The sequence below is a fragment of the Rhinolophus sinicus genome, chromosome 14 (genome assembly GCF_057876585.1).
Source record: "Rhinolophus sinicus isolate RSI-liver-muscle chromosome 14, RSI-T2T, whole genome shotgun sequence".
Classification (NCBI taxonomy): Eukaryota; Metazoa; Chordata; class Mammalia; order Chiroptera; family Rhinolophidae; genus Rhinolophus; species Rhinolophus sinicus.
The window spans coordinates 172,339,860-172,352,613 of NC_142514.1; the positions used below are offsets into that span (position 1 = coordinate 172,339,860).

At 39.9% G+C, this 12,754-nt stretch overlaps 1 protein-coding gene across 2 annotated transcripts in view; it reads left to right on the forward strand.

Annotated features, from left to right (window-relative positions):
- TTC17 (tetratricopeptide repeat domain 17) overlaps positions 1-12,754 on the forward strand; it is a 96,650-nt gene that overhangs the window by 55,681 nt on the left and 28,215 nt on the right. Inside the window, exon 17 of one of the 2 annotated variants that reach the window (XM_019746413.3) lies at positions 5,062-5,232. The exons of the other annotated variant lie outside the window; for it this stretch is intronic. Within the exon in view, the coding sequence (XP_019601972.2) occupies positions 5,062-5,232 (171 nt within the window). The remainder of the gene's footprint in view (positions 1-5,061; positions 5,233-12,754) is intronic. 2 annotated transcript variants of the gene reach the window in all.

The following is a 12,754-nucleotide window of genomic DNA, read 5'->3' on the forward strand; positions in this document are numbered from 1 at the left end:
TTAGAATATTCCAGGGTTCACAAAGGCCATTTTTCTAACATCTGTTACTTTGCTTTCAGCAACACAAATTTGAATTATAGTTCCCATTACAAATCAGTTTAATTGTTGTTTATGTCTCAGAAATTCATTATATATTAGGTTGGTACAAAAGTAATAGCGGTTTTTGCAGTTTTAACCTTTGAAGCCGCAATTACTTTTGCACCAACCTACTAACGTGTTTTCCCTGAAAATAAGGCCTAGCCGGACAATCAGCCCTAATGTGTCTTCTAGAGCAAAAATTAATATAAGATCCGGTCTTATTTTACTTATTTTACTATAAGACCGGATCTTATATAATTATTTTACTATAAGACTGGGTCTTATATAATACTGGGTCTTATATTAATTTTTGCTCCAAAAGACGCATTAGAGCTGATCTTATTTTCGGGAAAACAGGGTAATAGGAAGCACAGGAGCATCACACTTATTTGTTGTATGGGGGGAAAGTATGGTGGAGAGAGTAAGATGTGGGAGAAGACGAGCGAAAGTAGCAACCTAATGCGGGTTGCTGAGCAGCAGAGGTAAGTGCTGATTTAACTTACATACGGAGGCGTTTCCATGTTGTGAGACCGTGAATTCACTCTGTCTACTAAGAATGTCCTTTAGAGAGCACAGAGCTGACTGTGAGGCTAATTTCTAACTGTACTAAAATATTTTAGAATTTAGATACGCTGAGCAGTTTCATCTAAATTAATTTCTATTTTCTTCTAAAAAAAAAAAACTTGGTAGAAATGAAATCTGGATGCCTCCAGCATCTCCTACACACACACACACACACACACACACGAAGTTGAAATTAGACGAGATTCTGAGTAGCCTATAGCTAAAAGGCCTGTGTTAAAAGAGGTTATATGGGGATAACTTTTCATTCCTTTACGACTTTTCAGGGAGACAACAATAATAGCAACTTGCCATGTGCCAGGCAATGGTCAAGTTCTTTACATTTAATCTCAACAACCCAATGAAATGGATACTATTATTGAAATCAATTTGCAAATGAGGAAACTGATACACAAAGGGGTTAAAAAGAACTTGCCCTGCTTTGCACAGCTAGAAAGTAGTAGGAACAGGATTCGAACTCACTTAGTCTGGCTCCAGTCTGTGCCCTTACCCGCTGTGCTCCAATGCGAAACGAATGACATGAGTTTTATTTGGCCAGCTCTAGTTACTTGGCTCTCACAAAGTTCTGATGCCTCTCAATTTATTTGTAGCATTTCTTTAGTATAACTAACCCTTAAGGATCTTAAGGTACCCAACCAGGAATCTGTCACAACTTACGAGATTCAGAAGGTAAGTATGCTTTTTTAAATAAGTAAGTGGTTACCCCAATCTAGTTAGAAAATAAATACTCTTCTAGGACCTTTGCAAACAGAATTACTATGAGACAATAGGAGATTTCTTTAACCTTAGTAATGCTAGGAGTTTCTGAGAACTCAGTTTACTCTGAAAACCTGTTTAGCCACAAGATAAATTGTGCCTTCTTCTCTTCGGAGACTTATGCCTTGACAAGGTATATTAAATATTTAGTTGTTTTCCAGAACACCCTTTTAGGATAAGTTAATATTAATAACCCAATTTATGCAGGTGATACTTTAACCACGGAAAAGGATGTTGAGATGCCTAAGATCTCGTAGGCAGTTCCAGAATCAGAAATAACCGCCTTGGAGTTTTATGCTTAGTTGGTATTACCTTGTAGTGTCTTACTTCTAAGAAAAACCAAACTGCCAGGATTTGAATTAGCTGCTAAATGCTTTGCAAGCAAGTATAGAGCATTAAGCACAGAAAAGTGTTCCTATTTTCACTTGGGACCTTGTTATCCAAAGCATTTCATTTAAATGACACAATTCCTTAAAAAAAAAAAAAAATTTGTACTTCTCAATGTTAGCCTAAGCCATCAAATCTCATTTTTGCGTTAGCAAAAAAATAATAGTCATTTGCATGGAAGATGACTTCTTACTTTATAGATGTCTTCCCATTTTTCCTTCTCCAACATTGTCTTCAGTTTCTCTAATGAAAACGTCATCTCCATCTCTGCGGGGAAGACAAGTAATGTTTTTCCACCTAGCCAAGCTTTTTCTAGTCCCCTGTGAGCAGGAGCAGGCCTATGCTGCCGTCCAAAGAATGGAAACTTCGTTCCTTCTGAAGTACTTCAGTTCTTCCTCAGACAACTGGAAAGAGTAATTTCAAAATGAGGCAATTAGGCTTTCAGTTATTAGCCTAGGTAATTACGTCCATCGTACCAGAATGCGAAACCAGTCTGTTGTTAACTGTTGGCTTTAAAAAATTAATATTAAAGTGTATAGTTTTTACTTGATCATTTTGATTCTGCCTACTTCCAAGAAATAGCCTAACAGAAACTTCTTCTTCCTTCTGTTCTCCCAGTGCTCCCTGATCCCCTCTTCTGCCCTCTCTCTCAGAGACATTGGCCCCAATTTCCCGAGGTGGAGGACAAGACTTGCTTCAAGACTTGTCTGCGTTTCAAGTTCATGCAGGAGGACTAATTTTAGCTTCTGGATCTTACGCACATCATAGTTTATAAATGACTTAGCAAGCATTTTAAAATAGTGCAGATATTTAAAAAGATGAAACCAGTTAAATTTTTATAATGGGAAGAAGGTGGGAGAGAAAAATAAAAGACATAAAGGTTGAAGGAGGAAGTCAACTGCAGAAAACACAGCTAGAATTTCACTGGGTTCCAGTGTGAAATGTTTATCCTTTGCATTTGTAGCATTGTTTTACTCCACCTGCGACAACGTGAAAAAGCTTTAGAGGCAAATTCACCAAAGCTGAAGGCAGAGAATATTCAGTAGGAATAATATGTTTTGAAATTATTAGCCTCATTGTCATCATTATTTTCTTTCTGCTTTTAATAGTGATGCTATTTATATCCCAATTAAGAATTGTCCCTGAGAAGTGCACTGTTCTACATAGTAGACTTCCTGTAATTGGGTGTGTAGAGTTGTTTGCGGTCATTGCTCTGTTTTATTTCAATATTCTTATGCTTGGTTTCCCCACACTTACTTGCACATATTAGATGGTGAAGACAAGTGGAGGCAAATCAGCAACCTCCGTCCTCTCACTAGAGAATCTGGAGAAATCAGTTTCTATTGCTCATGGCTTCTTTTCAGTTAGCCGTCCACAGGTGTGTGTGTGTGCGCGCGCGCGCGCGCACACACACACACACACACACACACACTCCTTCCGTCTCATTGTTTCCCAAATACAAATGAGAATTCCTGTTGCTTTGTGCAGCACCTTGTTTCTTCCTGCCTAGAATGGCGCCTTCTCTATTTCTCTGCTAAAGTGGTAGCGTTGGCTGCTGGAAACCCAAAAATCTTTGTAGTAAGATAGAACTGATTGAAATCCCACATGTACCACTTACTGGCTGTTAAGTTACTTAATTTCACTGAGAATCAGTTTCCAAATCTCTTAAATGAAGATTAATAACATTTCAAACAAGGTGTTTTTAAAGGGTAAGTGGAAGAAAAAATACAAAGCACTCAACAAATACTGTCTCCTTTTCCTGTAGTGTTCCCCTTTTTAAGCCCTCCATATTCGCACTTCAAGCTCTGTCTCCTCAAAGCTTGTTCTCTGAAGGACTTATTTGGCACAGAATGCTACCTCATTATTGTCTGTTATCTTGTGTTTACTGTCTCCCCAAGTTGCTTGCAAGTTTCTTAAGAGCCAAAGCTCTCCTGAAACAAAGACTCCTCCGTTTCGACATATAGCCTTGTTCAATATGGTAGCCTCAGATTTGTGATAGAACTGATTCAAATCCCACATCGGCCACTTACTGGGTAATAGTGAAGAATGGGAAAATGGAAAATGACTCCCTGCACATGCAGTCCCCTTCCTCCCAACACAGGAAGTTGGGAAAGGTTTTGCGACCATTATGTTTCCCTGGCACAATAGGGAAATGGCCTGAGAAGTACTTTCCTAAATCATGGACTCGCAGGGAGTCATCCAATCCAGAAAGAGACTTCTTGTACTTCCGCTGCTGCAGAGAGCTTGATTGGGAATATACATCTCTGAGACAACATTCTCTAAAAAATGAACCTTTAGAGCATGCTTGAACATTCCGGTAAAGGAGGGAAGCTACTTACACACTCTTTCCCAGAGAATTATCCTGTGAAAGGAAAGTTGTAGGTTTCCACTGACCATGCTTCTCAGCGACTGCACGTGGAACATAAGTGAGGAAGAGGAGCCGTGTTCAGCTACCAGGGCACTGCCACAGCAGACGCAACAGCAAGCGACTTAGCTCCTGACCTCGGTCATGACTCTTTATTTATAGTAACACACAATCCCTGTAGGGCCAAAGGTCTTCACATCACTGGCAAAATTGTAGTAAGAGGTCAGGCTCACTATACACATCAGAAAATACCAAAGAGTGCTGTGGTTACATTCAAGATGTGACATTTATGCTTAGGTAAATCTCTTATCTACGTGACCAGTACTTGTTTTCCAAAAGAAGCAGTCACCTTTGTGATGTTACAGTCTTAAATGTGGCTTCTCTGCTACCACCATCCCCCTTTAAGTCCTTGGTTTTTAATTTGTAATCCCTTATCTTTTAGTATATCTTTCATTTTTAAGCTATGATGCAAAAATGGTGTATTTCTCTGCTATAATTCATCTAGAGATTTATTCAGATATTAATCGGTCGTTTCTCATCTTTGAAAGGCCGATAGAAGGAAAACTTTTTTTCGTGATGTTTTTGACTTTCAAGGAAGTGTTTCACATTCATTATAAATGGAATGAGATCTTGGAACTTGATCTTTGTTGCTATAGTTTTTTTCCCCCAAATATTTGGTTCTCACAATAGTCTAGCAGGTGAAACTTAAACTTCAGTACAAAGTCTTGACTCACAGTAATGATCTGTCCAGCTCACTGATTTTTGTGTGTTCTGCTGGAGAAAAACTGACACTATCACCTTTCTGCTCTTCTTGATATTTGGGGACCCTGAGCCATGGGACTTCGGAAGAGAGATGTTTCTAATGTGCTGTATCTGTGTCTCTTGTCATTGAGGTGATTGTCATGAGAAAACCCTGGACAACAGCCATGACAAACAGAAATATTTTGACAACTCACTGTCACTGGATGCCGCTGAAGAAGAGCCCTTTGAGACAGGAACAGAGGAGGACCCAATATTCTCTGTTGAGAATTCAGGGAAGGACTCAAATGTCCTTAGACTTGAAAGTAAGTTGATTTGACCTGAGCTGTGCTTCCGGGGTAAAAATCAACTCTCAAGCTTTAAGTTTAGGCTTTCCTCTACTCTCGAGTTTGTTTCCTTCTTTTAACAGTCATTCATGTATTTCATTGTAGAATCATGAGGGTGACCCTCCAATGGTGAGGCAGAAAAGACCAGCTATCACGTGAAAATGCTCTTCACACTTCTTTTTTTTCCCCTCTGCCTCAATGTCTTCTTTTACTAGAACAAATTTGACTCATTTACATGCCAGTCTTTCTTCTTAATGTCACTATTGAGCAACTCATTGAAAAAAAAAGCCAGATAAGGTGTATTTGTACTACAATACAATTGAAAGATTTGATCAGTCATTTCCATCATTGCCAAAAAGATTATTTTAGTACTCTTCCTACTTCACTGCTTCACTGCGTTTGGAACTCTGCACAACTCCCCTCTTCTGGAAATTCCTCCTCTTGGCTTCGGGTATCACTTGCTCTTGGCCCTCTTCCTGTCTTCAGAACGTCTTTTCCAATTCCCTTCACTTCTTTTTTACTTTGCCCCTTGTTTGTTGCATTACCTAGGATCTCCACTTTGGTCTTCTTCTCCTACCCCCTGTATGTGTTACCTGCTGGTGTCCCACGTGCCTTTCAGTATACCAGTGACTCCAAATCTGTGGTTTCAGCTAAGACATTCTCTACAACTCCAGATACATTTCCGCCTTTTTAGTGCTCTCTTTAGCTAGAAGTGGCACCGGCACTTCAAATTTAACATATCCAGACTTGAACTTGTCTTCGTTTTCACTGTATTTCCTGAACTGCTTCTAATTTTTGCACTCTGCTTTCTGGTAATGGCTTTGCAACTCTATATCCAGTCACCACTATATCCAGTCGGTCCCTAATGCCTTTTGAATCTGTTATCTCCATCTGTTCCTCCTGCCCTGCCTAAATTCAGACCTTCTTTGTTTCTGCCTGGGCTATTGCAGTGGCCTCATGATAGGGTTGCCTATTATCTAGTCTTTTTCTTCAATCTGTATGGAGAGAGAGATACGGAGGGAGGGAAAGAGGGAACCAGAATGAGTAGGCAAGAGAGAGATAATACATGTAATAGTACAAAAATTTAAAAGTAGAAGCAATCACCAATTTCTTGTGTGTCCAAAGAGTTGTTACCTGATCTGTTCAGGTAAGTTGCCTACATTTAAATTTTTCAATGGCTCTCTATTACTTATAGGAAGAGTTCAAACTTCTTGGTGTGGGATATGTGACGGTTTGCCCCTCAGTTTCACCTTCAACTGAACTCCATACTAGTACTCTACATAGCAGGAAGTACAAATTTTCACCATTCACCTCACATGTCATGCTGTTTTGAGCCTCCATGTTTTTACACAGGCTGGGAATGACCCCTGTGTGCTCTGCTTTATATGGACAACTCCCGTGCAGCTCCAAGATCCAGCTCAAGTGTCACCTCCTCTGTGAAGCAGTCACAGAGGTCTCCAAGCGTGTAGTTGCTCCATCTGCTGTCTTGTTTCCACTTTCTGTCAAGGCACATTTCATACAATATTAGTTACTTTTATGTCTTACCTCCCGTCAGACAATGAGCTTCTTATATACCGTGTCCTATGTAACTTTATACTCCTGTGTACAGTAAATATTTGTTAAAGTAAGGAAATGTGGTATTTGCCTTCCTGTGTGTGTTGGATTAACGTATTTAGCAAGTACAAAATCTTGTGTTTCCTTCTCAGTGGAATTATATATAAAAAATTATGTCTAAGAGAAGCAAGCTAGACCTCAAAGGGAAATTGTGACCTTCACCTTTGCAAGTTTAGAAAACTAGTGTCATCAGTTGTACCAGAAATTATTGGGCTTTAAGGAAATGAATTCCCATTTACCAACTCAAAAGAGATTGCGTCTTAACCTAGATGGCCAATTTGTTCATTTACCAGGAAGCTACTCCTCTCTGGTGCCTGACAGACACATTTCTGTTTCTGGCATCAGGCACCCACACAACCAAATGGACATCATGAGGTTGCCTGATAAATTCAGAACCAACACAAATGAAGTTGAGTGATGTTAAGGGATAATTTATTTAGTTCACAGAAACTGTCCCTGTTCCAGTACAGCTTCCTAGGGACCAGAAGACTTGTGACTACCAAATGAGAGTCTTCGTTCCGAGGACAACTCAGAATAAAACCCAACCAAAATCTTGCTCTTTGTTTCTGAAGACATTGTGGCTTGAGACGAATTATAACCTACTGCTTCAGTTAAGTTCTTTAGTTCTATGTTCCCCACGTAGTTCCGTTCTATCCCCATACTGAGGATACAGACAGTATGGCTCCCTGGCTAAGACTAGGTGTTGTCCATCTCCCTTCAGCATCATGCAAACTGTGTCTTAGGGTGGATTCCGTTTCAGGTTGCTAATTTCATCCATAATACCATGATGACACTTACTAATTTCACTCTCAGGGACTAACTTGCATTTCCCCTATGTCTAAATTCTGGAAGTACCTTCTTCTGAAATTTCCCTGGTTGCTGATAAGTCCATGAGGACTGCGGTCGTCATGTGAGCTAGCGCGTTCCTACCAGCAGGCTTCCTACAGTGCAGTTACCAGAGTCAGGAAAACTTCATTTTTTAAATACAAATAGCGTGTTATTAATAAAAGCCAAACATAGATATTATAGAATTTTTGAAAACTATAGTTTTGGAGGAAAGTTTTAAACCTATAAATAGTTAAGTCTTCTCTAGTCACCATAAACTATTATGATAATCACTACCTTTTTTTGGTACTTACAATTCACAAAGTATCCTGAATTATGTACTAACCTTGTGAATTTCATTACTAAGCCTGTGTTACAGATGAGAAAATTGAATCTCAGCAAAGCTAGGTACGTTGCCTAAGATCTTTAGTAGGTGGCATAATTCAAAGTATCCTCAAGCCTTCTGACTCCATAAACTGTATCCTTTTGCCTGTGGTTCTCGGAAATAGGAATTTGATGGATTAGAGTTTTATTTTTTTAATTGGTAAGGTCATTTTTAAAGAAAACTAGCATCTGCTATCACCATTTTATAAAGCAAAGAACATGTTAATGTCAAAAAAGTACAAAGACAATCGTAGAATAAAGGTCAGTCTTTCTCAAAACTGGATAGTTGGCAAATTTACACCAAGAAATGTGTATCTGGATGTGTGTGTGTGTGTGTGTGTGTGTGTGATAACTTTATATACATGTCTTTTTTTTCTTTCTCATTTTGTTAAGGATGGGTGAAAATTGTGTCTCTGATTAACACTTGAAAACCACTGCTTTAATACATCATTGTCTCATACAAACTCCTCCCCGGTAGACTGTACATGTGGAAGGAAGAGCGGAGGTTTTGTAGTCAGAGATTTTGTTATTGTGTCCTGGCTCCACCACATATTAGTTGTTAAATCTTGTGCAAGTTACTTAATCTTGCTGAGCTTTTCTTACCTCATTAATTTAAAAATAATCAAAAAATATCTGAGAGTGGTTTTGAGTACTTCAATGAAATAACTTGGGGTAACACTTATTTTAGTGTCTGGTACACAGTTGGAACTCAGTTAATTGTTCACGTCTGCAAATATAGGCATGGTTCTGCTGCATCCAGACTTAGAGGCTGCTTATGAGCCAAAGTCCTCACAAGCCCGTACACACATAGTACCTGCTCAGTAAACATCTGTTCATCTCCCTCAAAGGGAGCCCCGCCATATTTGCATGAGTTGTTACAAGAAAGAGTCCCCATTGGCTTTTCTAGGTTATTGTGATTCTCTGTTTTCTTTTCCGATGCTGGCCTATCTAAAAGGAGGAAAAGCACCACTGGTGCAAATGGAAACTCATGATTGTTTTCTTCTCGGAAGTGAATTATTTCCCTGCCTACCTTAGTCTGAATGATTTAATCTAAACCTTTTGAGCTTTCTCATTGCTGGCGTGACATTTTATGCCATTGTTCATGCATTAATTCTTAAGCAAGTTGATAAACTTTACACTCTGACTTCAAAAACAGATCACTGCCTTGTAAAGAAGACACTAGAACTCAAGACAGAATTGCCCAAGGGCCTATGGTGGTGGAGTCCTAATTTGAAACCAAATTTGTCTAATTCCATAATACACTCTTTCTGTCCTGTGAGATGAAGGAGTGTATTCCTCTGGTACCATTCGTAAAGGTAGGATGTGTCTGCTTGCTTTCAGAAACCAGTCTAGTCCTCAGACCTGTTGATGTGAATCATGGAAGACTTTGTGGAGGAGGTGTTTCAAGTCACATTTCAAAGGCAGGGCTTCCTTTTGCTGATCATCTCTTTGAACGTATGATCTTTACCCCTGTTGATTGTCCCACTGCTTTGTTTTGAAGGTAGCGCTCATCTTTTCATCCTCTGTTCCCTAAAAATCAAAATCTCTTCCAAGATGATTAATACTGCTTCTTATCAGACATAGTCACCTGCTCTCAATCGCCTTCTGATGCTCTGCTCCCTCTCGGGAGTGTCCCCAAGTCATGGCCTGGCTTCCCCTTCTGCTCCAGGTGCCAGGATGTCGGTCTCTCCCTGGGTAGCCTGTTCCATTTTCCAACCATTCAGAAGTTTCCTAATATTTAGCTCAAGTATGACTTGCTTCTAGTCCTGCCCTCTGAGGATAACAAAGTCAGTCTTGTCTCTCATAAATCATCACACTGCCTTAGCTATTTGCAGACTATTACTGCTCCTACCCACCCCCGCCCCCAATGTTTTTACTTCCTTTAGGGCTTCTAGTAATCTCTCTGGAATTCTACAAAATCATTCTAGCAAAATATTTTTTAAGCCTGATTTTTTGTGTGCAGTAGATGAACTACTCTTCCTGCCATGGGGTCACCCCTGGTTTCTTCAACCCTTCTTCATTTAACATGGTTTTGAGTACTTTCGCCAACTTGCTTTTCGATGAACGTGCTCTGCTTTGAAAATCTCTTAAACTGAGGTGCCCAGACTTACAACTGTGCATCTCCAGGTGTGTCTGGAACATTGCAAGATGGTACTGAACTTCTTTTTTCTCTTTTCTTTTTTCAATTTCCTTTGCACCCCGCCCCCCAGCTTTTTCTTTTTTAATCAGTGCTACACACACTTCTCTCTGTCTCTCAGTACTTCTCCTCCCTGTGATTCTTTACAGATTACTTGACATGGCTCAGACTCAACTGTAGGTTTTTCCAGAACCCTGGGATAGGATTCATTCATGTGAAAAACCGTGAACTAGTATCAGCCTCACTATAGATGCTCAGTCTCTTCACATGTTAAAGAAGATTAAAGAACAGAGATATGGGTCTCAGTCTCTGTGTTTTCCATTTACATCATACCATCGGTCCCACAAGCAGCAAGCCTAATATTTACTTTTTCTTCTTGCTTCAGGCACAATTTAAGATCCTTCTGCAGTCCAGACCACTCACCAAACCTGAGTTCTGTATTTCCAACTGCTTATTGAATGTCTGGAGATGTGTTCCTCCATGCATTCTAGCCTAGACTGTAAGCTCCATGGGTTGTTGTATTCTGAGACCTCAGCACGGAGGTCTCGGAATACAAATGCTGAAATGAATGAATTTGTGAATAAGCGTCTGAAATCCCATCGCTTTATCCTAGCACCCTTTCCTAACTCCATTGTCTTTGTAAATAGCATTCTGTTTTCATAGTCACAGATTCCAAAACAACATTCACATAGTAAAAAGCCCACTGTTTCATCTTAGGCTTTAAAATCTTGAAATCATCTTTAAACTTACCTTATTCATGGCCATTAGATGCATTTAATCACCAAATTCTATCAGTTTTTCTCCATTGAAATTTCATCACATACCTCTTTCCCCTCCCTTTTTAAAAATTCCCTTTACCCTCACCCTAAGTCAGCCCCCCTTTATATAACTCTTATATAGGTTATTGAAATACCTTTCTCGTTGGTCTCTAGCCTCTGTCCTCTCCTCCACCCCGCCCCCCACTCCCAAATACACCAACTGATTTACTGCTCTAACCATAAATATTATGGCTCTCATCTTGTTATTCTGCTTAACAAACAAGAGGCTCCCTTTGCAATGAATCTGCTTCCTGACTTTCCCAGACATTCTCAGTGTCATCCACTTTCCCTAAGTATCTTATTTGCTGATGTCATCTCTCTCTTTATTTTTTCTAGTTAATTTGAATTTAGTAGTGCCTTCACACATACCTTCCTCATGCCTGTATCAGTATGTACGTATGTGGCTATGTGAGCATGTGCCTACCTGCTTTTTTAGTGTCGTCACACTGGGAGTACCCTCCCCGGCCCTCAATTCTGTCTGAATCCTGCCTCACATAGTCTGTCTTCCTTTAGGAAGCATTTTGTGACTGCACTCGAATATATTTTCTCTAGAAAAAAATATTTAAATGGACTCTTTTTCTCACTGTTGAATGCTTATAGTTTTGTGTCTTCAACTTGATTAAAAATTAACATAATTGCTCAGGGTCAGATTCCTGAGGTTCATATTCTTTTTGTTCTGCCTATGTGGCTTATAGCATGTAGATGGGCACATAGTGGGCTCCAAACAAGTAAAGACTGGTTTATTTGTCTTCTCACTTATGGCACATTTATGATATCCCTGTTCCTCACCTTTATTTAGTGTTGTTTTTGTGGGGATTGCTGTCACCCTAACCCCAGCAGCCTTTTCAAAGACCTAATGGCTGCCAGCAGTAGAAACCTGCAGCAGGTTCCATGGTCTGTCTGGATTTGAATATTGATTTCCACCAAGGGAAGCCCCTTTCTCTAAGAACCTTTTAGTACTCTTATATCACCCAATGGTCAGGACAGAGAGAAGCATTAACCTTGGGGGACTCTTTGCAGCTAAACAACATGAATGCTTTCTAAATAGTAGCAGTTACTGAAAGGAACTAAGGCTTCCAAAATGTATCCATAAGCAGTTCTAACTATACACTGGCGAATTAGTTACCTGCAATCTCCCTTTGGCTAAAAGCCACTTTTCTTTAAGCCCATATTCTTAGCTGTGGCCAATTCTGTCAAAAAAAAACACAAAAAAACCTTTCATGTCTCAGGAACCAGGTGCAAGGAATCCAGTGGTGTCCATGGGAGAAGGAAAGAGAGGCAGCTAAAATAACCTGGGGAACAGTAGGGACAACAGTGTCACTACAAGTTAGGTGCCAGGCGGTTCCTCCAATTAAGTTGCTGTGTGGGGTCCCTAGAGCAACCCTGTCGAGCTGCTCTCCTGGGTTAGCGACTGAGAAATTGGTGAATGACGTAGTGTGCCAGTCACTATGCTAAAAGACAGACCTGCCTTTCTGACGCTGACCGTTCTGCTGGGTTGACAGTACCTTAACACATGGCAAGGTCAACCTTAGAGTTTCAGAAAGTCTCAAATTGCCAGCAGGAGAAGGCAAAGATAGGAGTAGCAGAGTCTCAAGAACCTCACAAACCAAATTATTTCTGAGCTCTCATTAATTCATTCTGTGCCTTCTGTGCCAGGTACGATGTTGGACATTCGGAAGATAGTAACAGACAAGATAGAAACTGAAAATTAAACCTTTTGTCA